The 25,209-nt window shown below is 48.3% G+C and overlaps 1 protein-coding gene across 1 annotated transcript in view; it reads right to left on the reverse strand.

The window, feature by feature from the left end:
* HGFAC (HGF activator) overlaps window positions 1–25,209 on the reverse strand; it is a 283,953-nt gene that overhangs the window by 15,883 nt on the left and 242,861 nt on the right. Inside the window, exons 11-12 of the mRNA XM_063924262.1 lie at window positions 24,557–24,696; window positions 18,539–18,679 (exon numbers count right to left, since the gene is read on the reverse strand). Coding sequence (XP_063780332.1) covers window positions 18,539–18,679; window positions 24,557–24,696 — 281 coding nt within the window. The remainder of the gene's footprint in view (window positions 1–18,538; window positions 18,680–24,556; window positions 24,697–25,209) is intronic.

Raw genomic sequence — 25,209 nt, forward strand, 5'->3', positions numbered from 1 at the left:
AGTATGCAAAAATGCATGAAAATTTTTAATCTGTGCAACCTATGGCAGCTACGCTGCATGAGATTTAATGGATCACTTTTACGTCAGTCTCTATGAGGGCCATTAGGTGGCTATGTGGCTTCACAAAGCAGTTCTGAAAAATGCCTCCTGGAATGTTCCCCATCTCACCACTGTCTCTTTAGGTTGTTGCTAATTAAAGTAACCAAAACACTAGCGGCTACGTTACAGTTACTGACAGTTGGCCTTAACTCTGATCCCTCCCACTAGTGTTAATGATGTCATTACTTGAGAGTTCCCACACCCACTGAGCATGTGACTATGCTTTGTAGAATCTATATAATAAAATCAACTGCTGACAAAAATGTTGTCATCATGTTGGAATGGAAGGAAGGTCAGTTGGTATAAGGGGTGTTTGAAGAGAGATGGAGAAAAAGTCAGGGGTTGGCAAGAAAGTGAAAAATGAACGAATGGCCAAGCATTACAGCTAGTTATTGTAAGATACCTGTATAGTAAAATCAGTAGTGTAACCAAAGCTACCAGCAACTTGTGCTTAAAATCGTACAAGTCTGAGATGTATATGATCATTACAATGCAATGTATTAAATAATATGTTTTATCTTACGTCCTAGAGGATGCTGGGGTCCACATTAGTACCATGGGGTATAGACGGGTCCACTAGGAGTCATTGGCACTTTAAGAGTTTGATAGTATGGGCTGGCTCCTCCCTCTATGCCCCTCCCACCAGACTCAGTTTAGAAAATGAGCCGGTCACAGCTAGGGGAGCTCTCCAGAGTTTCTCTAGTAAAGTTATTTTTTAGAGTTTATTATTATACAGGGAGGCTGCTGGCAACAGCCTCCCTGCTTCGAGGGACTAAGGGGGGGGAGTAGTGTCTGCCCTGCAGGGTCTGAGCCACTATCCCCGCTGACAGGACACTGAGCTCCTAAGGGGATCGAACATTTCCTGCCACAGGGGATCGCTCACCGCGGCAGCATGCCGCCACCCCTTTACAGAGCCAGATCAGAAGATGGCGAGATATGGCGGCACAAGGGTAGGAGCGCAGCGCTGAGTAGCTGCGCTCCGGGAAGGGGGTGCAGCTCATGTTTGAGGCCATTACAGATATGTTAAATATTGCTGACATGTAATATGAGCAGGTTGAGGAGGCTTACTTCACTGACAATAAGAAAGCCTCGTTAACCTTCCCTGCGTCTAAAGTATTAAACGCTATTCGAAAAATCCTGAGTGTAAGGATTCCAGATCCCCAAAAGGGTTCTGGTTACCTTCCCCTTCCATGAGGAGGATAGAAAGAATTGGGAAAAACCCACCCATAGTTGATGTATCTGTGTCCAGACTGTCAAAGAGAGGGTGGTTTTACCGGTCCCGGGATCTGCCGCGTTGAAAGAACCGGCTGATCGCAAGATTGACACTACGCTCAGATCCATATACACGGCTTCGGGGGCGTTACTACGGCCTACCATTGCCTGTGCATGGATCTCTAAAGCTACAGTAAAGTGGTCTGGCACGTTACTTGAAAAATTGATTACAATGAAAAAACGTAAAGTTGAATTGTTCTTCTTTAACATACAGGATTCTGCAGGATATACGGTGGAATCCATGAAAGACCTGGGTTCGATGGCTGCAGGAATATCCTCCATGTCTCTCTCAACCCGTAGAGGACTCTGGCTGTGCCAATGGTCTGCCGACATGGAATCCAGGAGAGGTGTGAAGACCCTACCCTACACAGGTCAGGCTCTCTTTGGGGAAGCGTTGGATACGTGGATTTCCACAACTACAGTGGGTAAGTCTCCGTTTCTTCCCTTAGCTGCACCTGCCACGAAGAAACCCTTTTCTTCAGCTGCATCACAGTCATTTGGACTGCCAAGCCAAGTAAGGCCAAACCGTCCAACATCTTCTTTAGGGGAGGTCGGCCAAAATCCAAGAAACCTGCTGCTGCGGGTTCCCAGGAACAGAAACCTGCTTCAGATACGCCAAGGTCCTCCACATGATGGTGGACCACGTGGCCTGGAAGTGGGGCCGGTGGGGGCGAGACTCAGGCATTTCAGTCACGTCTAGGTGTCGTCCGGCCTGGATCCCTGGGTGCAATATATGGTGTCCCAGGGGCACGGGCTGGAATTTCAAGATCTCCATCCTCACCGATTCTTCAAATCTGGTTTGTCAGCTTTGCTGGCAGACAGGGCTATCCTACGGGAAGCCATCCAGAGGTTGGTGGAGGCACAGGTTATTGTACCAGTCCCATATGCAAGACAAAGGTTACTATTTGAACCTTTTCGTGGTACCGAAACCGGATGGTTCAGTCAGACCCATTCTGAACTTAATATCGCTAAATCCTCTCCTGAGGGAGTTCAAGTTCAAAATGGAGTCTCTAGGGGCGGTGATATCAGGTCTGGAGGAGGGGGTAATTCCTGGTATCCCTGGATATCAAGGATGCGTACCTCTACATTCCGATTTGGCCGCCGCATCAAGCTTATCTCCGAGGCCCTGCCATTCGGTCTCTCCACAGCACCGAGGGTATTCACTAAGGTGATGGCGGAGATGATGGTTCTCCTCTGCAGACAGGGGGTGAACATACTTTCATATCTGGACGATCTGCTGATAAAGAAATCGTCTAAGGAGAAGCTGTTACAGTCCATTGTTCTCAATCTACTCAGAGAACACGGTTGGATCCCGAATCTTCCAAAATCACGTTTGGAACCAACCAGGAGGCTGTCCTTTCTGGGAATGATCCTCGACACAGAAGTGCAGAGGGTGTTTCTTCCAGGGGAAAAATAAGATTTTAAACCTACCGGTAAATCTATTTCTCCTAGTCCGTAGAGGATGCTGGGGACTCCGTAAGGACCATGGGGTATAGACGGGCTCCGCAGGAGATAGGGCACCTAAAAAGAACTTTTACTATGGGTGTGCACTGGCTCCTCCCTCTATGCCCCTCCAGACATCAATTAGAGAACTGTGCCCAGAGGAGATGGACAATACAAGGCAGGATTTAGCAATCCAAGGGCAAGATTCATACCAGCCCACACCAATCATACCATGTAACCTGGAACATACATAACCAGTTAACAGTATGAACAAAAACAACAGTAATGGTCCAAGACCGATGTCAACTGTAACATAACCCTTATGTAAGCAACAACTATATACAAGTCTTGCAGAGTTTCCGCGCTGGGACGGGCGCTCAGCATCCTCTACGGACTAGGAGAAATAGATTTACCGGTAGGTTTAAAATCTTATTTTCTCTTACGTCCTAGAGGATGCTGGGGACTCCGTAAGGACCATGGGGTTTATACCAAAGAATCCAATCGGGCGGGAGAGTGCGTATGACTCTGCAGCACCGACTGAGCAAACGCTAGGTCCTCATCAGCCAGGGTATCAAACTTGTAGAATTTAGCAAAAGTGTTTGACCCCGACCAAGTCGCCGCTCGGCAAAGTTGTAAAGCCGAGACGCCTCAGGCAGCCGCCCAAGAAGAGCCCGCCTTCCTAGTGGAATGGGCCTTAACTGAATTTGGTACCGGCAATCCAGCCGTAGAGTGAGCCTGCTGAATCGTATTACAGATCCAGCGAGCAATAGTCTGCTTTGAAGCAGGAGCGCCAATCTTATTGGCCGCATACAGGACAAACAGAGCCTCTGTTTTCCTAATTCTAGCCGTCCTGGCTATATAAATTTTTAAGGCCCTGACTACGTCCAGGGATCTGGAATCCTCCAGGTCACCGGTAGCCACAGGCACCACAATAGGTTAATTCATATGGAACGACGAAACCACTTTAGGCAAAAATTGCGGACGTGTCCTCAATTCAGCTCGATCCACATGAAAAATCAAGTAGGGGCTCTTGTGTGATAGAGCCGCCAATTCTGACACTCGCCTTGCTGATGCTAAGGCCAACAACATGACCACCTTCCAGGTAAGAAATTTCAACTCAACCTTGTTAAGCGGTTCAAACCAGTGTGATTTTAGGAACTACAACACCACGTTCAGGTCCCATGGTGCCACTGGAGGCACAAAAGGGGGCTGGATGTGCAGCACTCCCTTTACAAACGTCTGGACTTCTGGAAGAGAAGCCAATTCCTTCTGAAAGAAAATCGAGAGGGCCGAAATCTGTACCTTAACCGAGCCTAATTTCAGGCCCATATTCACTCCTGTCTGTAGGAAGTGGAGAAGACGACCCAGATGAAAATCTTCCGTAGGTACATTCTTGGTCTCACACCAAGACACATACTTTCGCCAGATACGGTGATAATGTTTTATCGTCACCTCCTTCCTAGCCTTTATTAAAGTAGGGATAACCTCTTCCGGAATCCCCTTTTTTGCTAGGATTCGGCGTTCAACCGCCATGCCGTCAAACGTAACCGCGGTAAGTCTTGAAATACACAGGGCCCCTGTGCAACAGGTCTTCCCTCAGAGGAAGAGGCCAGGGGTCTCCTGTGAGCATCTCTTGTAGATCCGAGTACCAGGCCCTTCGAGGCCAGTCTGGGACAACGAGTATCGTCTGTACTCTTCTTCATCTTATGATCCTCAACACTTTCATGATGAGAGGAAGAGGAGGAAACACGTAGACCGATTCGAACACCCACGGTGTTACCAGTGCTTCTACTGCTACTGCCTGAGGGTCCCGAGACCTGGTGCAATACCTCCGAAGTTTTTTGTTGAGGCGTGACGCCATCATGTCTATTTGAGGAGTTCCCCAAAGACGTGTTACGTCTGCAAAGACTTCTTGATGAAGTCCCCACTCTCCTGGATGGAGATCGTGTCTGTTGAGGAAGTCTGCTTCCCAGTTGTCCACTCCCGGATTGAAGACAGCCGACAGAGCGCTTACATGATTTTCCGCCCAGCGAAGGATCCTTGTGGCTTCTGCCATCTCGACTCTGCTTCTTGTCCCGCCTTGGCGGTTCACATGAGCCACTGCTGTGACATTGTCTGATTGAATCAGAACCGGAAGGTTTCGAAGAAAACTCTCCGCTTGTCGAAGGCCGTTGTAAATGGCCCTGAGTTCCAACACATTTGATGTGTAGACAGGACTCCTGGTCTGACCAAAGACCCTGAAAAGTCTTTCCCTGTGTGACCGCTCCCCATCCTCGGAGGCTCGCGTCCGTGGTAACCAGGATCCAGTCCTGAATCCCGAACCAGCGACCCTCCAGCAGGTGAGCACTTTGCAACCACCACAGGAGGGACACTCTGGTTCCTGGGGACAGAGTTATTTTCCGATGTTAGTGCAGATGGGACCCGGACCACTTGTCCAGAAGGTCCCATTGAAAAGTCCTTGCATTGAACCTTTCAAAGGGAATGGCCTCGTAGGCCGCCACCATTTTCCCCAGAACTCGAGTGCATTGGTGAACTGACACCCTTTTCGGTTTTAGCAGGTCTCTGACCATGTTCTGTATGTCTTGGGCTTTCTCTATTGGGAGGAAGACCTTCATTTGTTCCGTATCCAGTATCATACCTAGGAACGGTAGTCGAGTTGTCAGAATCAACTGTGACTTCGGTAGATTTAGAATCCAACCGTGTTGCTGGAGCACTCTCAGAGAGAGTGCCACACTGCTCGGCAATTTCTCCCTTGATCTCGCTTTTATCAGGAGATCGTCCAAGTATGGGATAATTGTGACTCCATGCTTGCGCAGGACCACCATCATTTCCGCCATTGTCTTGGTGAAAATCCTCGGGCCGTGGAAAGTCCAAACGGCAACGTCTGAAATTGGTAATGACAATCCTGTACAGAGAATCTCAGGTATTCCTGATGGGGGGCATATATGGGGACATGAAGGTACACATCCTTTATGTCCAGAGACACCATAAACTCCTCCTCCTCCATGTTGGCTATTATTGCTCTGAGAGATTCCATTTTGAATTTGAATCTTTTTATGTACAGGTTTAGGGATTTCAGATTCAAAATCGGTCTGACCGTACCGTCCAGTTTCGGGACCACAAATAGGGTTGAATAGTAACCTCTTCCCTGCTGGTGCAAGGGAACCTTGATTATCACTTGCTGTATACACAGCGTTTGAATTGCAGCTAACACTACATCCCTTTCCGATGTGGAAGCTGGTAGGGCCGATTTAAAAAATCGGCTCGGGGGCACATCCTCGAATTCCAATTTGTAACCCTGGGAAACTATTTCCAACACCCAGGGATTCAGGTCCGAACTGACCCAGGCCTGACTGAAAAGTCGAAGACGTGCCCCCACCGGTGCGGACTCCCTCAGGGGAGTCCCAGCGTCATGCTGTGGTTTTTGGAGCAGCCAGGGAGGACTTTTGTTCCTGGGCACCTGCCGAAGCAGGTGCTCTCTTGCCTCTGCCCTTACCTCTGGCGAGGAAAGAGGATCCCCGACCTCTTTTGGACTTGTGCGACCAAAAGGACTGCATCTGATAGGGTGTTGCTTTCTTTTGCTGTTGGGGAATATATGGTAAAAATTCGATTTACCTGCTGTAGCTGTGGAAACCAGGTCCGTCAGCCCATCCCCAAACAATACATCACCCTTATAGGGTAGTACTTCCATATGTTTTTTGGAATACGCATCACCTGTCCATTGGCGAGTCCATAAGGATCTTCTCGCTGAGATAGACATGGCATTGGCCCTAGAAGCTAGCAATCCAATGTCCCTTTGAGCATCCCTCATAAATAAGACTGCGTCTTTTATATGGGCTAGAGTTAGGAATATAGTATCCTTATCCATAGTATCAAATTGATCTGTCAGCTCATCTGTCCAAGCTGCAATTGCGCTACACACCCATGCCGACGCAATCGTCGGTCTTAACACAGCACCCGTATGAGAATAAATACCCTTCAAGGTAGTTTCTTGCCTGCGATCTGCAGGGTCCTTAAGGGCCGCTGTGTCAGGAGACGGTAGCACCACTTTCTTGGACAAGCGTGTCAGGGCCTTGTCCACAGTGGGGGGTGATTCCCAAATCTCCCTGTCCTGCTTAGGGAAAGGGTATGCCCTAAAAATTCTTTTGGGGATCTGCGGTCTCTTATCCGGAGTCTCCCAAGCTTTTCCAAAGAATTCATTTAATTCATGAGATGTGGGAAAATTAATAATCTGTTTCTTTTCCTTAAACATGTGTACCCTTGTGTCGAGGACCGAGGGTTCATCCACAATATGCAACACATCCCTTATTGCCACAATCATACACTGAATGGTTTTAGTCACCCTAGGGTGCAATTTTACTTCGTCATAGTCGACACTGGAATCAGAATCCGTGTCGGTAGTAGTGTCTTGTGTTAAGGGACGCTTTTGAGACCCCGACGGGCTCTGTGAGTCGGTCCAATCTGAGGATTGACCGCCTGATGTCCCCCCTAAACCAGCCTTATCAAGCCTTTTATGTAAAGATGCCACACTTGCATGCAACGTATGCCACATGTCCATCCAATCTGGAGTCGGCACAACCGACGGGGACACACCACTCATTTGCTCCACCTCCTCCTTGGAGAAGCCTTCCGCCTCAGACATGTCGACACACACGTACCGACACCCCACACACACAGGGATTAACCTATAAGGGGACAAAACCCCAACCAGGTCCTAAGGAGAGACAGAGAAAGAGTATGCCAGCACACACCAGCGCTTAACAACACTGGAAAAAAAATATATATATCCAGATAGCGCTTTTTTATATATATTATGTCAATTCCCACTCACTGCGTCGCCAAAGTGCCCCCCTCCTCTTTTTTCCAGCCTGTGTTCAGCAGGGGAGAGACCAGGGTGCCAGCATTTTCTTTCTCATGCAGCTTCTGTGGAGAAAATGGCGCTGGTTAGTGCTGAGGATCAAGCCCCGCCCACCCAACGGCGGGCTTCGGTCCCAGTGATTTTTCAATAAAATGGCGGGGGATCAGCGATTTACTGCCTCCGCAGTCTAATCCCACTGTATTTGTGCCAAAATGTGAGGTTTATTGCTGCCCAGGGCGCCCCCCCCCCCCTGTGCCCTGCACCCTTCAGTGCTGCTCTGTGTGTGTGTGACCGGGAGCAATGGCACGCAGCGCTAACCTCATGAAGATCTGATGTCTTCTGCCGCCTAAGATGTCTTTTGTCTTCTCTATCCGCTTCTACCTTCGGCATCTGTGAGGAGGACGGCGGCGCGGCTCCGGGACGAACCCCAGGTGAGACCTGTGTTCCGACTCCCTCTGGAGCTAATGGTGTCCAGTAGCCTTAGAAGCAGTGCCCAACTTGACAAGCCAGCTCTACTTCTCTCTCCTCGGTCCCACGATGCAGGGAGCCTGTTGCCAGCAGGACTCCCTGAAAATAAAAAACCATAACAAAATTATTTTTCCACAGAAAACTCTGGAGAGCTCTCTGCAGTGCACCCATTCTCCTCTGGGCACAAGATCTAACAGAGGTCTGGAGGAGGGGCATAGAGGGAGAAGCCAGTGCACACCCATAGTCAAAGTTCTTTTTAGGTGCCCTATCTCCTGCTGAGCCCGTCTATACCCCATGGTCCTTACGGAGTCCCCAGCATCCTCTAGGACGTAAGAGAAAAAGTGTTGGTGACACAAACAATGGTCCGGGATGTCCTGAAGCCAGTCCGGGTGTCGGTTCATCAGTGCATTCGCCTTCTGGGAAAGATGATGGCCTCTTACGAGGCTCTGCAGTACGGGAGGTTTCATGCTCAGTCCTTCCAACTGGATCTCCTGGACAAGTGGTCGTGTTCCAGTCGGTGTACATGTTTCCTCCACTCCCACTCAAGCTCATAAGGAGAACAAGGGTTCAGGCAATCCTCATCGCTCCGGACTGGCCGAGAAGGGCTTGGTACATGGATCTTCTGGATCTACTGCTAGAAGAGAGGACCTGCTGCAGCAGGGGCCATTCGCCTATCAATACTTACCGCGGCTACGTTTGACGGCATGGAGGTTGAACGCCAGATACTAGCTCGGAAGGGCATTCCGAACAAGGTTATTCCTAAAAACCACAGAGAGAAGCGCTGTCACTAAAGTATTAATATATTTTATTAAAAATGACCTTATTCATATATAAAAATTATGAGAAAACCTAAACATCCTGTGACTTTAAAAAATCTTTTAGCAGCAACACATCAAAACATGTAACAATTTGTATTCCTCACTAAGGTCTCCTTTGGAACAATGTATCAATCTACCCTTTATATAATGTATGGTAACTCTTGTGATTAACAGGAATTCCTTAGAGTAAGCTCCACGCGTGGGCTGATTGAAACCATATATTGGTAGAGGGTTTAAAAGTTCATCCGTGATGTATATAGGGATTATTCACATTGATGTCATCCGCTCCATTATTTGTGAAATCCCTATTTAGCTCTTATTTCTCAATAATGCCGTCCAGAATTGATCAGCTTTTCTTATGAAGCTTATAATTGCACAATAACAGATTAAGCATGTGACGCTATTTTGGAGTCTGTTATTATACTTAACCCAACTTATGCAATGGGCAACAATTGTGTTATGTCCGTAGGGCGCCGGCTGCCCGCTCTGGGACACTGCAATAGAATGTGCAGGGCTTGTGAGAAATAATAGATAAAACGCTCACAGTCTCATTCAGATCGGCATAAAAATTCAAAGGCTATAATGCTCTCTCACCACTTTCCATCAAGCTTCACCTGGAGCATACTGCTAGCTGTCATAAGCTGAATCTCCGTTTGGTGCGGTGAGCCAAATGCCGAACAGATGCTGGGTGAGGCGCTGAGCGGCGGATGCTGTCGGGGACGTGCTGCAGAAATCAGTCTCTGTTCGTGATGGTTAGCTGGATGCCAAGCAGAATGTCGGGCAATGTAATCAGACGGATTGCTTGACGCGTTTCTCAGCCTCAATCCTGGGGCTGTTTCCTCAGAAGTACCTTTCTGAGGAAACAGCCCCAGGATTGAGGCTGAGAAACGCGTCAAGCAATCCGTCTGATTACATTGCCCGACATTCTGCTTGGCATCCAGCTAACCATCACGAACAGAGACTGATTTCTGCAGCACGTCCCCGACAGCATCCGCCGCTCAGCGCCTCACCCAGCATCTGTTCGGCATTTGGCTCACCGCACCAAACGGAGATTCAGCTTATGACAGCTAGCAGTATGCTCCAGGTGAAGCTTGATGGAAAGTGGTGAGAGAGCATTATAGCCTTTGAATTTTTATGCCGATCTGAATGAGACTGTGAGCGTTTTATCTATTATTTCTCACAAGCCCTGCACATTCTATTGCAGTGTCCCAGAGCGGGCAGCCGGCGCCCTACGGACATAACACAATTGTTGCCCATTGCATAAGTTGGGTTAAGTATAATAACAGACTCCAAAATAGCGTCACATGCTTAATCTGTTATTGTGCAATTATAAGCTTCATAAGAAAAGCTGATCAATTCTGGACGGCATTATTGAGAAATAAGAGCTAAATAGGGATTTCACAAATAATGGAGCGGATGACATCAATGTGAATAATCCCTATATACATCACGGATGAACTTTTAAACCCTCTACCAATATATGGTTTCAATCAGCCCACGCGTGGAGCTTACTCTAAGGAATTCCTGTTAATCACAAGAGTTACCATACATTATATAAAGGGTAGATTGATACATTGTTCCAAAGGAGACCTTAGTGAGGAATACAAATTGTTACATGTTTTGATGTGTTGCTGCTAAAAGATTTTTTAAAGTCACAGGATGTTTAGGTTTTCTCATAATTTTTATATATGAATAAGGTCATTTTTAATAAAATATATTAATACTTTAGTGACAGCGCTTCTCTCTGTGGTTTTTATTAATTTTTGTTTTTTGAGGCTCAGCACCTCAAATAAGTGAAGCTGCAGTCAGTATTAATATCATCAGTGTCTCATAGCCAGTACACCAGCGCCTACTTATATTTCTTTGAAGGTTATTCCTAGCCTGATACAGGCTAGGAAAGGAGTAACGTCAAAACATTACCATCGTATTTGGAGAAAATATGTAAGTCCAAGAATTTCCCTGAGGTGGAGTTTCATCTGGGACGTTTTCTCCTCTTCCTGCAAGCAGGTGTGGATATGGGCCTGAGGTTAAGATCCATAAAGGTCCAAATTTTGTCCCTATCCATTTTCTTCTAGAAACAGTTGGCTGCCCTCCCTGAGGTTCAGACTCTTTTGAAGGGAGTTCTGCCATCCTCCCTTTGTACCGCCTACGGCGCCTTGGAATCTTAACGTGGTGTTGCAGTTCCTCCAGTCAGACTGGTTTGAACCTCTTCAGGAGGTTGAGGTCAAGTTTCTCACGTGGAAGGCTGTCACTTTGTTGGCCTTAGCTTCTGCTAGACGTGTGTCGGAGTTGGGGGATTTGTCCTGTAAAAGCCCATGCTTGATCTTCCATGAAGACAGAGCTGAGCTTCGGACACGTCAGCAGTTTCTTCCGAAGGTTGTGTCGGCATTTCATATCAACCAACCTATTGTGGTGCCAGTTGCGACTGACTCCTCAATCTCATCAAAGTCCTTAGATGTTGTAAGGGCTCTAAAGATCTATGTGAGGAGGTCTGCTCGTCACAGAAAATCGGACTCTCTGTTGGTCCTGTATGATCCCAAAAAAATTGGGTGTACTGCTTCTAAGCAGACGATCTCTCGCTGGATGAGGTTCACTATCCAGCATGCGTGTTCTATGGCAGGCTTGCCCTGTCCTATGTCTGTTAAGGCCCACTCTACTTGTAAGGTGGGTTCTTCCTGGGCACCTGCCCGGGGTGTCTCGGCCTTACAACTGCCGAGCAGCTACTTGGTCTGGGTCGAACATGTTTGAAAAGTTCTACAAGTTCAATACTGTGGCCTCTGAGGACCTTAAGTTTGGTCAATTGGTTCTGCAGGAGTCTCTGCGCTCTCCCTCCCGTTCTGGGAGCTTTGGTACATCCTCATGGTACTAATGTGGACCTCAGCATCCTCTAGGATGTAAGAGAAAACGAGATTTATGGTAAGAACTTACCTTTGTTAAATCTCTTTCTGCGAGGTACACTGGGCTCCACAAGGATAGACATTGGGGCGTAGAGTAGGATCTTGTTCCGAGGCACCAACAGGCTCAAAGCTTTGACTGTTCCCAGAATACACAGCGCCGCCTCCTCTATAACCCCGCCTCCCTGTACAGGAGCTCAGTTTTTAGTTAACCAGCCCAATGCAGTAGCAGGAAAAGAGACGACAACGGTTAGTAGCCACATACACCACACTCTCACGACAGGAGAAGTGTCAGCGGCTAATGCCATACCAACCCAAAGAAGCTAAGTGCGTCAGGGTGGGCGCCTTGTGGAGCCCAGTGTACCTCGCAGAAAGAGATTTAACAAAGGTAAGTTCTTACCATAAATCTCGTTTTCTGCTTCGGGGTACACTGGGCTCCACAAGGATAGACATTGGGGATGTCCTAAAGCAGTTCCTTATGGGAGGGGACGCACTGTAGCGGGCACAAGAACCCGGCGTCCAAAGGTAGCATCCTGGGAAGCGGCAGTATCGAAGGCATAGAATCTTATGAACGTGTTCACTGAAGACCACGTAGCCGCCTTGCACAACTGTTCAAGGGTCGCACCATGGTGGGCCGCCCAAGAAGGTCCAACAGACAGAGTAGAATGGGCCATAATGTGAGCAGGAGCCGACCGACCAGCCCTCACATAAGCATGTGCAATCACCATTCTAATCCATCTAGCCAAAGTCGGCTTGTGAGCAGGCCAGCCCCGTTTGTGAAATCCAAACAGTACAAAGAGAGAATCAGATTTCCTAATGGAAGCAGTTCTCTTCACATAGATACGGAGAGCCCGTACCACATCCAAAGACCGCTCTTTGGGAGACAGATCAGGAGAAACAAGTGCCGGAACTACAATCTCCTGGTTAAGGTGGAACGAGGAAACCACCTTAGGTAAATATCCGGGACGAGTTCTAAGAACCGTCCGGTCACGGTGAAATATCAGATATGGGGAACTACAGGACAAGGCTCCCAAATCCGACACTCTTCTAGTTGAAGCAGTAGCCAGCAAAAACACCACCTTAAGGGAAAGACACTTAAGATCAGCTGAACCAAGAGGTTCAAACGGAGACTCTTGTAACGCCTCCAAAACCACCGACAAGTCCCAAGGAGCCACAGACGGGACATACGGAGGTTGGATACGCAACACACCCTGAGTAAAGGTATGCACATCAGGTAAGGTCGCAATTTTTCTCTGAAACCACACCGACAAGGCAGAAATATGGACCTTGAGGGAGGCCAGACGCAGGCCTAAGTCCAGGCCCTGCTGAAGAAAAGCCAACAACTTGGCTATACTAAACTTGGAAGCGTCATAATCGTTAGATACGCACCAAACAAAGTAAGAATGCCAATCCTAGCAGAAGCCGGTTTCCGGGCCCGCAACATAGTTTGAATGACCGCCTCAGAAAACCCTTTAGCCCTTAAGACGGAAGCTTCAAGAGCCACGCCGTCAAAGACAGCCGGGCTAGGTCCTGGTAGACACAGGGGCCCTGAACGAGGAGGTCTGGGCGTTGTGGAAGTAGAATTAGACGCTCTGACGATAGGCCTTGCAGGTCTGAGAACCAGTGCCGTCTGGGCCACGCCGGAGCTATGACAAGCAGAATTCATTTTTCTTGCTTGAACTTCCGAATTACCCTGGGCAGGAGTGACACCAGAGGGAACACGTACGGCAGCCGAAACCTCCACGGCACCGCCAGCGCATCCACGAATGCTGCTTGAGGATCCCTTGCCCTTGCTCCGAAGACCGGAACCTTTTGATTGTGTCGAGACGCCATCAGATCTACGTCTGGAAGACCCCACTTTTCCACTAGGAGTCGAAACACTTCTGGATGGAGGCCCCACTCGCCGGCATGTACGTCCTGACGACTGAGAAAGTCTGCTTCCCAATTCAGGACTCCCGGAATGAAGATATGGCCGGTAGATGGCGTTCCGCCCAATGTAGAATCCGTGAGACTTCCTTCATTGCCAGACGGCTTCGAGTGCCGCCTTGATGATTTATGTAAGCCACTGTGGTGGCGTTGTCCGACTGCACTTGAACAGGACGGTTCTGAATTAAATGCTGGGCTAGGTTCAATGCATTGAAGACCGCCCGCAATTCCAGAATGTTGATTGAGAGGAGGGACTCCTCCTCGGTCCACTGACCCTGAAGGGAGTGTTGCTCCAGCACCGCGCCCCAACCTCTTAGACTGGCATCTGTCATCAACAGGACCCAGTTGGATATCCAGAAGGGACGGCCCCTGCACAATTGTTGGTCCTGGAGCCACCAGAGCAGCGACAGACGGACCTGCGGAGTCAATGAGATCATTTGAGACCTGATCCGGTGAGGCAGGCCGTCCCACTTGGCTAGAATCAGCCTCTGGAGGGGGCGAGAATGGAATTGAGCATACTCCACCATGTCAAATGCTGATACCATGAGGCCCAGCACTTGCATTGCCGAATGTATCGACACTTGCGGACGAGAAAGGAAGCAACGAATCCTGTCCTGAAGCTTCAGGACTTTCTCCTGAAACAAGAACAACCTCTGGTTGTGAGTGTTCAATAGCGCTCCCAGATGCACCATGCTCTGACCTGGGGTCAGGGAGGATTTCTTCCAGTTGATGAGCCACCCGTGGGCTTGTAGAAACTGGTCCGTCATATCTAGATGTCATAGGAGAAGATCTGGGGAATTTGCCAGGATTAACAAGTCGTCCAGATACGGCAGTATCCTGACCCCTTGACGGCGGAGTACCACCGTCATCACCGCCATGACTTTGGTGCAGACTCGCGGAGCCGTTGTTAAACCAAAAGGTAACGCCCGAAACTGGTAATGGAGGTTGCCAATAGCAAACCTCAGGTATTGCTGATGTGACGCTGCTATAGGAATATGCAGGTAAGCATCCTGTATGTCCAGGGAGACCATGTAGTCCCCAGGTTCCAAGGCCAGAACTATAGAGCGAAGGGTTTCCATACGGAACTTGGAAACCTTCACAAACCTGTTCAATGCCTTGAGGTTGAGAAAGGGCCGGGAGGACCCATTCGGTTTCGGGACTAGAAACAGCGGAGAATAGTACCCCCGGCCCCTCTGCGCAAGAGGCACCTGTACTACGACTCCTGTATCCAGGAGGGTCTGTACCACCGAATGCAGAGTGTTTGCTTTTGTCTGGTCCAACGGGACGTCTGTCTGGCAAAATCGATGAGGGGGTCGGTTTTTGAAGGCTATGGCGTAACCTCGAGTGACAGAAGGAGCGGTACTTGGCAGACAGGCAGTTTTGGCAGTAGCCAAGTCAGCCACTATCTTATTCAAGTCCTCCCCAAACAGAATATCTCCCTTGAAAGGGAGTACCTCCAGGGTTTTTCAAGAGTCCAGATCCACAGACCAGGATCTCAGCCACAATATCCGGCGAGCCAGGACTGACGTAGTAGAGGCCTTGGCTGCTAGGATACCGGCATCAGAAGCCACCTCTTTAATATAGCGAGAAGCTGTAACAATATATGACAAGCATTGTCTAGCATGGTCAGAAGAGATTTCAGCTTTTAACTCCAAGGCCCATGCTTCAATAGCCTCTGCAGCCCATGTTGCTGCAATAGTGGGCCTTTGTGCAGCACCCGTGAGGGTGTAAATCGCTTTCAGACAACCCTCCACACGTTTATCCGTAGGCTCCTTTAGAGACGTGACGGTAGTGACAGGTAGAGCTGAGGAAACCACCATACTAGCCACATGTGAGTCTACTGGAGGAGGCGTTTCCCAATTCTTAGACAGCTCTGTTGCGGGGGGATAGCGAGCCAGCATCTTCTTTTGAGGCACAAACTTCGTACCCGGGTTTTCCCAGGGTTCCTGACGTATATCCACTAGGTTGTCAGAGTGAGGTAAAACTTGTTTAACCACCTTCTGACGCTTGAACCTATCTGGTTTCTTAGGAGGTACGGATTGCTCGGGATCATCCGTAATCTGTAGAATTAACTTAATAGCCTCCAAAAGATCAGGAACATCCACATGTGAACTACCCTTCCCATCAGCCGTATCTGAGTCAGAACCTGTGGGGTCAGTGTAAGTGCCGACTTCATCAGACGTGGTGTCAGTGACAGCAGTGGTTTGTCAGGAGACAAGCGCTCGCTTATAGGACCCCTTGGACTTAGGCGAGCGATGGTCAGACTTTTTAGTAGTCAGGGACTGGTTCAACTTCTTCAATTGGGCAGATAAATCGTCCGCCCACGGCGGGTTAGCTGCAGGGACCACATACGGTTGTACCGGCATAGGGGGTCCCATAGGGGGTGTTAGTTTATTAACTAGCGTATGTAGAAGCGTGGAAAAAGCGGCCCATGGTGGGTCATTATGTACCTCCGTTGCCACAGTCCCACTGGGGGCAAGGAGCCCCCAGAACCAGAGCCCACAGCTTCTATATTCTCCTCATAGGGATCTGTGGCTTCAGCAACACCGGCAGTGTGTTCAGCCCCAGAACCGTTACCCTCAGAAGCAGACATGATATAACTTGCAGTATCAGGTAACACAGTACAATTGGCAGCAGCACAATACCTCTTACCCAAACCCCTGCACAGTGTAGTCAGCACTAGCAGAGATAAAGGAGAGATATGGTGACTAAAATCACAGAGAAAAATACGTATTAAAGTATATCTTTGTGAAAATCCCATATCAATATAAAACCTGACGCACCAAGCCCCCTCAGGTTATAGAATATAGGGATAGCAAGTTAAGTGAAAGACACGAAATGGACACCACTCAGCTATCTAATGCACACACAGATAGTCACAGTTTGTACAATGCAGAGGTTATTACTAACAATAATACTGCACTGGACTAGCTTATATATATATGTGTATATATATATATATATATATATATAGATATAACACTACACAGTAAGAACTGGATGTATATCACAGGGCAATTGTACTAGAAAACCCTGACTAAATGCACTCTTTCTTAACTAGCACTGTCTAAAAAGGCAGGTAGAATACTTAAGTGTCATGTAAAGTCACAGCACTGACAACCAGCGGCTTTACACAGGAGGATTTGCCCAAGCAGTCCCAGGCAGGGCCAGATTAACAATGGGGCGGATGGAGCTCCAGCTCCAGGCCTCCACATAAAAATAGGCCCATCATCACGGCAGCATGATGATCACTACCCACCAGCTGGCCACATGGTTGGTTATATATCATATCTAATTAGATTGCATTTCTTTTTCTTACAAAATGTTTGCAATTTTTTATATTTTTACATATTTAAAGAGACATTGGAACTGATAGTGTAGGGAATGTACATGCCCACATGGCTCTGGCCACACCCACACAGCACTGACCACACCTCCCCATGTCACACAATAGGCTCTTTAATATTTTCAGCTCCAGGCCCATGTGGCTCTTAATCCGGCCCTGGTCCCAGGAACAGTGAAGCTGAGAGATAATGGCACCCAGACACTGACAGGGAGTGAGGGAGAGACAGATATGCAGCTCCAGGGCGGGAACATTTGCGGGAAATGGCGCCCTGGGGCTGACTGAGGGGCTTCAGGTCTAAGCCTTATCTCCCTGCTGGCAAAACCACCGGGTACTGTGGGCTACTGAAAATGGTTTAGAGAGAAAACCTGAACTGCACCCATGCCCTGGTTATCTAGTGGGATCGCCTGTACTGCCACAGTGTCCACCGCCAGCGCGCGCGGCCCGCCTCCCACTGACCGCGCCGGATCGCGATAAAGACCGGGTCCCGCAAGCGGCACCCACTTACCACCTCCCGAATCGTGGCCACGCGATCCCGGAGAGCCCCCGTCGTGTGTGCCTGACGTGAAGAAAACCGGAGCCTCCTGCTGTAGTTACCCGGCAACCAGGGCTCGGGAGTGTACAGCGCCGCTGGGGAGAGCTGGAGCTGCAGCAGTGAATGTCTTCTGACATTTACCACCGCTACTGCCCTTGAAGTCTTCACTTTTTTCTTCAAAAAAAGCTCTTCTTAGGGCTGCCTGGAGCAGCCCCTCTGTTATGTGCCTGCTACTGCAGCACCAACTACAAAACTGAGCTCCTGTGTAGGGAGGCGGGGTGATAGAGGAGGCGGCGCTGTGCATTCTGGGAACAGTCAAAGCTTTGAACCTGTTGTTGCCTCGGAACAAGATCCTACTCTACACCCCAATGTCTATCCTTGTGGAGCCCAGTGTACCCCGCAGCAGAAAATAGGATTTTAATTACCTACCGGTAAATCCTTTTCTCATAGTCCGTAGAGGATGCTGGGCGCCCGCCCAGCGCTTCATGACCCTGCAGTGGTTATTTAGTTCAGTACTGCTTAGTTCTAGGTTAAGTACTGTTTTGTTACTTGGTAAGTAAACTTGTTCAGCCGTTGCTGATGTTTCAAGCTAGTTAGCTTGGTTTGCCTTGTGTGTGAGCTGGTGTGAATCTCGCCACTATCTGTGTAATATCCTTCTCTTGAAGAAGTCCGTCTCCTCGGGCACAGTTTCTAGACTGAGTCTGGTGGGAGGGGAATAGAGGGAGGAGCCAGCCCACACTCAAACTCTTAAAGTGCCAATGGCTCCTAGTGAACCCGTCTATACCCCATGGTACTAATGTGGACCCCAGCATCCTCTGCGTGATGATATGTGTATGATCAAGGGCGGGTATGATTAAGGTGGATATAATCAGAATAATTTACCTTCATTCATACGGCCCCATCCAGATATCTCACATCTATACCCATCCTCAAAAGTGATCCCATTCTCCGGCAGACAGATTGTCTGGACAAACTGCGTCTTCTTTGCACAATGGCCATCTTTCTTTTTCAGCCTTATTAACACTGTAACAAAATGTAAGTACAGTATGAGATGGATAATGTTAGTTATTCTCATGTTTTTCTACAATCATTACAAGCAAAGCATTTGACATCTAGATTAGCGCATTTCTGTATAGCTTTGCAATATCAAGCACTGACAGAATAACAACAACACTGAAGGGAGAGAGCTAAAGTGGAGGAGTTGCTCAAATCAACCAATCCGCTTCTGTCATTTTGAAAACTGTTCTAGATAAATGACAGAAGCTGGTTGCTTTGGGCACATTCTCCACTTTATCGCTCTCCAATGCTTGATACATCTACCCCTCAGAAGCTTATTATCCACTTAGACAAATGTTCTCAAGAAACGAAGAACCCATACTTTAATTACTTCAGCGAGAATTCTCCGTCAATCACAAGCGGGCAGGGGCACCAAGGGAATGTACAAAGAACCCGTCCGAAGGCCTGTCTGAGGGGTGTCCATTCCCCCCTGAGTGCGAAATTAATTTACAGGGCCCTGTTATTTGCAACAAGAAGTGACCATTCTCCCCAAGCTTGGCCATACACCCATCTAGTACAGCAGCCAGCAGATCTCTTGGTTTCCCTGACCATGGAAAGCGAGGACAGGATGCAATAAATTGGCTCCGTCAGTCCCCAGTTAACCCTCTCCTCATACTACCTTCAGTCAGTTATGTTCCAAGCATGTAAGTCTTACAGCGATTAGCCTTGCCAAGTTATCCTCAGTCGCAAATGCGATCTGACTGAATCGCATGTTAATGCTTGACATTTGTGTATGCAGGGCCTAATGCATGTGCAGCCCGCTAAAGATTGAGAAATCCCTACACTGACAGTATTGAATGCAACTGTGTGTGTCCAGTGAAGGGTTGCTGTTGTTTCTCACAGGTGCACTCTCGGATTTGAAATGACAGTCAGGTGACCACACACGCTCACATAGCTTCGAAATCACCCTAGTTATTTAAACTGCACTCTGAGCACCATGGAATGCCAGCGTATTAGGGGGTTATTCAGGTTTGCTAGCAAACCAAAAAAGTAAGCAATAGGGCAAAACCATGGGGGGTAATTCAGATCTGATCGCTAGGCAGCAATTTTTTCTGTCCTGCGTTCAGATAGTCGCCGCCTACACGGGGAGTGTATTTTCGCTGTGCAAGTGTGCTAACGCATGTGTAGCAGAGCTGTACAAACAGATCTTGTGCAGTCTCTGCGCAGCCCAGGACTTACTCAGCCGCTGTGATCACATCAGCCTGTCCGGGACCGGATTTGACGACAGACATCCTCCCTTCAAATGCTTGGTCCCACTTACGTTTTTCCAGACACTCCCTGAAAACAGTCAGTTGTAACCCACAAATGCCTTCTTCCTGTCAATATCCTTGCAAACGCCCGTGCAAATGGATCCTTCGCACAAACCCGTCGCTGACCGGCGATCCCCTTTGCAGCTGTCCGTCGCGCCTGCGCATTGTGGTGCATACGCATTCGCAGTTCGGATCTGATCAAGCGCAGTGCGAAAATGCACAACAGCGATCAGATCTAAATTACCCCCCATGTGCCCTGCCTGTGGGGCAGATCTAACGTGCAGAGAGAGTTAGATTTGGGTGGGTTATATTGTTTCTGTGCAGGGTAAATACTGGCTGCTTTATTTCTACACTGCAATTTAGATTTTTGTTTGAACACACCACATCCAAATCTAACTCTCTCTGCACATGTTACATCTGCCCCACCTGCAGTCAGTGGTGTCGAGAGAGGGTACAAATTACCTGGGCCAAGGTCTGATAGAGGGGCTCAGCGGCGGATTGGCACACCGGGACGCTGGACCAAATTCAGTTTGGCTGGTCCGTACGTCCCCTCCATGGCTGCCGTCATCCCCTATGCTGGCCGGCTGCCGTGATCGGAGCTTAGCTCCGCTCGCGGCAGCCAGGCCCGGTGGTACCCGCACACCAAGGGCCGCGGATGGGTGGAGAGAGGGTGGCGGGTGGGAGAGTTAGCTGCTAAATCCCGCCCATTTGATTATTGATGCCTCTCGGAGCTCCGCCCTTCACCGGCAGCTTTCTGTGCTCCCGGAGGAGGGGGGCAGGGCCGACCTGGGCGGTTCTGACAGGATAATAACAGCGAACCCGGGGCAGCCGTGGTGCTAGCGGAGCCCGCCTTCCAGCATTGGAATCGGCCCGTTCGGAGGCTACGAGACCCCAGGGATGATTCGGCTCTGGACCCAGCAGCTGAATGTAGTTAAAGAGCAGCAGATGGCAGTGGGGCGAGAATGGCAGTAGTGCAGGCGCTGTGGTGTAATCCTGTGTGGTGACAAATGTGTCATGGTTGGTGACATCGGTAAAGGCAGCAGCATTGGGCATCGGTGCTGCCCGCCGGGGGATGCTAGTGCTGCCATGCTCATGTGTATAATATGGGCACGCTGCTGCAGGAGACCGCAGCATGATAGTGACTCACGCAGGCTCTGACAGGCTACATACATGATAACAGGGATGTGATGCTGATGATGATGATACGAGCAGCGTAATGTAATAAAGCATCAGTGACATGTCGTGCTGTAGGAGCAGAGATCATTAGGGATGAATGGAGGATTAGATTCTAGATTTGGTTGAAGCCTCAGAATTTTCAAGTGAGATTTGAGTTCAGTGAAATCATGAATTGGCACTATTATGTGGCCACGCCCCTTCCCCATGAAGCCACGCCCCGTAAAATTTTGCTGCGCGCCGTCCCTACGATTTGTCAGGCCTTTTGAGCAGTAATTCCACCCACTTGACAGACTCTATCCCCTCAACAGACACCACCCCTATTAGGGCTGCTTCCATAAATTTCCCGGGCTGGTTTTCGGTCCCAATCCGCCCCTGGAGGGGCCCAGTGAGGGTCCAGTAGGGGCCCCCTCCCCCCTTACCTGGCAGCAGCAGCTGCAGCTCTTCTCCTCAGCCCAGCACAAGCCGCTGTGTACTGGGCTGCAGTGTAGCCATGGAGGTGCTTAAAATACAATATTTTTCAGTATTTTTCAGGGTACATGACCACACCTCCTGTGAATAGGCCACGGCCCTTGAAAAGTACCTGGGCCCAGCCCGCCTTTCGACTGCCCTGCCTGCAGTGCAACATAGTTTTGCCCAATTGCATACTTTTTTGATTTGCTAACAAACCTGAATAAGGCCCATACCTATTCCTGAATTTATGCCCAGCTATTACATGTATCGGAGCCTACTTGGTTATGAATCTGTGTGTATGACACTGACTCACTTCACCTATTGGTTCTTTAGTGTCTGCCTCTCTACCACATCATGTTACCACCTACCCTCCCAGGTTTGTTTGTTCTGGTGGTTTTTGTCTCTGTCTCCCAGCTCTGCCCCCCTTTTTCTCCTTCACTTTCTCCCCCTCTTACTCCATCTCTCTCTTCCCTTTCATCTGTCTGTTCCCTTATCAGCAAATGTTTGTTATATAGATTATCCTTAGCATTAACTTTTCATCTTTTCATCTTTACTACTGTACTTTTTGTCATGTCCTCGCCATTTTTCTTTGTGGCAAATGTTGTGATGTTGTCATTGGGTGATCTTCAGGAGGGTCTGTGGTTCCATCAAGAGTAGGTACGGGAAATACCAGACGTGTTTATGAGAGTGTAGATGTGTGTTATGCTGGAACTCTCTGGAAGTGACATCACTGACACTGGTGGGAGGGATGAGAGTTCCCACCAACTATCATTATATGCCAACGTGCTGAGCTCATTGTTATTACCCCAAAAAAGTTTTGTTGACCAGGATATTTGAATGAATTTAGCATATTTTTGGGTTGCTGAATTCAAAAATGAACAAAGTTTTTTTTTTTTAATTGGCTTTAGTTCTTGAGATAATGGATACCCTCAATTCAGTGTTTCCCAACCTCGGTCCTCAAGGCACACTTATGGGCCCTACACACTGGCCGATCTGCCGCCGAGCTGCCCGACGGCGGATACGGCCGACGAGCGACCCGGCGGCGGGTGGGCAGTGATGGGGGGAGTGAAGTTTCTTCACTCCCCCCGTCACGCGGCTCCATTGAAGTGCAGGCAAATATGGACGAGATCGTCCATATTGGCCTGCATGTACAGCCGACGGGGCACCAGCGATGAACGAGCGCGGGGCCGCTCATCGTTCATCGCTGGAGCCTCCACACTGAAAGATATGAACGAGTTCTCGTTCATTTATGAACGAGATCGTTCATATCTTACTAAAAAATCGGCATGTGTGTAGGGCCTATAACAGTCCTGGTTTTAGTGATATCCAGGTTTTAACACAGGTGACTTAATTAGTAGCTCAGTGATTTTGATTTAACCATCTGTGCTGAAGCCTGGATATCACTAAAACCTGCACTGTTGGTGTGCCTTGAGGACCGTGGTTGGGAATGCCTGCCTCAATTGATAGGCAACTTATGCCATAAGGCGCACATATGGGAATCTAATGGAACATGCTAGGTGAGACACGCAAATATTCTTGGTGGTCACTCTGCGGTCATTCTAGAATATTCCCCCTACGTATATAAGTGATTGGACACCCAAATAGCAGTCAGTGGACACTTGGCATGTTTTATGATGGGGTTCCTATAATCTCAAAAAGTAGAGCCAGTTTAGCAAAACCAATGTCCTATTTGGAATCAGCCACACACAGTTACCTCAAAATCGTGATAATATGATTGGTAATAAAATGAGAATGTGTTAGGTTTATTGATAGATTTATAGAGGTATATTCAGTTAGGGTTGAAAGCTGCCGTCTGTCGAAAAGACGGCAATTTTCTACTTTTTAAGGTCGAATCGTGATTCGACCTTTCAATCCCAGCTGTTTTTATTCGACAAGTCAGGGAATTGTCGAATAGTACGTGAATAGGCGGTATAGTTGCCGATTCACGTACTTTTGAGTGAAACGGGACCAAATTCAACAGGATTTGGCCCCGTTTCCGACCATCTCAGTCCGACATAAAATGTTGGCCTGAGATGTGGGACCCAAGAGGAGGAGAGGGGGGAGAGCCGCGGGCAGACTGGGGAGAGCAGCACTACAGCACAGCGCTGAAGGAGGATGTGTCACAGCCGCGCCGCTCACGGCAGCGTCCACCCGGCTCCAGCAAGTGAGGTCTGGCGGCTGTGAGACATCCTTCTGTAGCGCTGCTCTCCTCCGTCTGCCCGCGGCTGTTCCCGCTGGTCTTCCCCCTCTCCTCCGCTCACAGGTCTCCTCTCAATTCAACTTTTTTTAAAGTCGAATTGAGATGGGATTGAATAGGGGTTGTCGGATCCATTCCGACAAATGCATGTCGGAATGGATCCGACCCTAATTGAATATACCCCATAATGTTATACGATGCACCAGAGGTACAGTATGTTGTAGTACAATCAGACTATTGAACACATAGTCATGTGAGAAAATGATCTAACTTGAAATCCTATTGGCTCAATTCATCAGGATTAATAGTAAAGAAACTGCAGGACAGCTACTAGCTTTGACTCGGATACTTAGACCACACTGACATTGGGGGTCCCAAATGACCATCATCGTCACTGAAGATGAGATCTAATGGAAATAGCTTCAGAGTGGAGAGCACTAAAACCAACCCGACTGAGGACCATAAACAACGCCATCAATCACAGATTTCATTGGAGGCTAATTAGCGAATCAATCGCATCCTGTCTTGCTATTGTGATTAATTAACCCATTGTTGCCACTGCTTTGGTATTGTCCAGGAAATTAGATTAAATCCGAGTACAAGTTTGAGGACATAAAGCACAGATCTGATTGGTTACAGCACAAGTTCTATTTACGCTCTGACAGTGAATATTACATGTTGATATTACAGTACCTTGATAACCCTGGATGCGGGGGATGGGGGGTAGTTTACCTGGTTATAGTATTGTCTTTACGCTCTAAATTTACTCACCAATATCATGCTCGTTGGGCTTAAATATGGAATATTTGTCATAAAAAATATATCTGTCTATTTCAAATGACTGAGTGACATCTGATGAGTGGTTGAAAAACTGCTGTCCCAGGACCACTTTCACAGATGATTTCTTGGGGCTGTGGAGTGACAAAGACATTTATATTGTCAGGAAAAGACATAACACACTTTGTCAACATTACTGCTGTTAATTGTAGCGATGTGTCATTTCTGCAGCTCAAACAGATTACTGGCACCAGATAATGCCGGATACATGTTCTCTCCCTTCATTTAGTTCTATTCTGCAGTGCACCCTAGAGTATATTAACCAGTGCTGCTAAAGGGGAACCAAGACCAAAAATCTAAATTCACTTTGTTAATAATCCTATCCTGCTGGAACCACATTCTGATATACAAATGAAATAAGTTGGCGTTGGCTGACTTTGGCACAGTGGCACAGATGTGGTGGCGGGCACCATATGTTTCATCCCAATACAGCACTTGCCTTCACATCAGACCTACCATAATGGGGGCTTTCTCTCTGCACAGGAATCATCTGCTAGAGACGTAACTACAGTTTAGAATTATAATAATAACTGTTTACCTGCGCTTTTTTAATTGCACGTAAATGGAAGTGAAACCGCTGTAGCAAT

This window comes from Pseudophryne corroboree, chromosome 1 (assembly GCF_028390025.1).
Source record: "Pseudophryne corroboree isolate aPseCor3 chromosome 1, aPseCor3.hap2, whole genome shotgun sequence".
Classification (NCBI taxonomy): Eukaryota; Metazoa; Chordata; class Amphibia; order Anura; family Myobatrachidae; genus Pseudophryne; species Pseudophryne corroboree.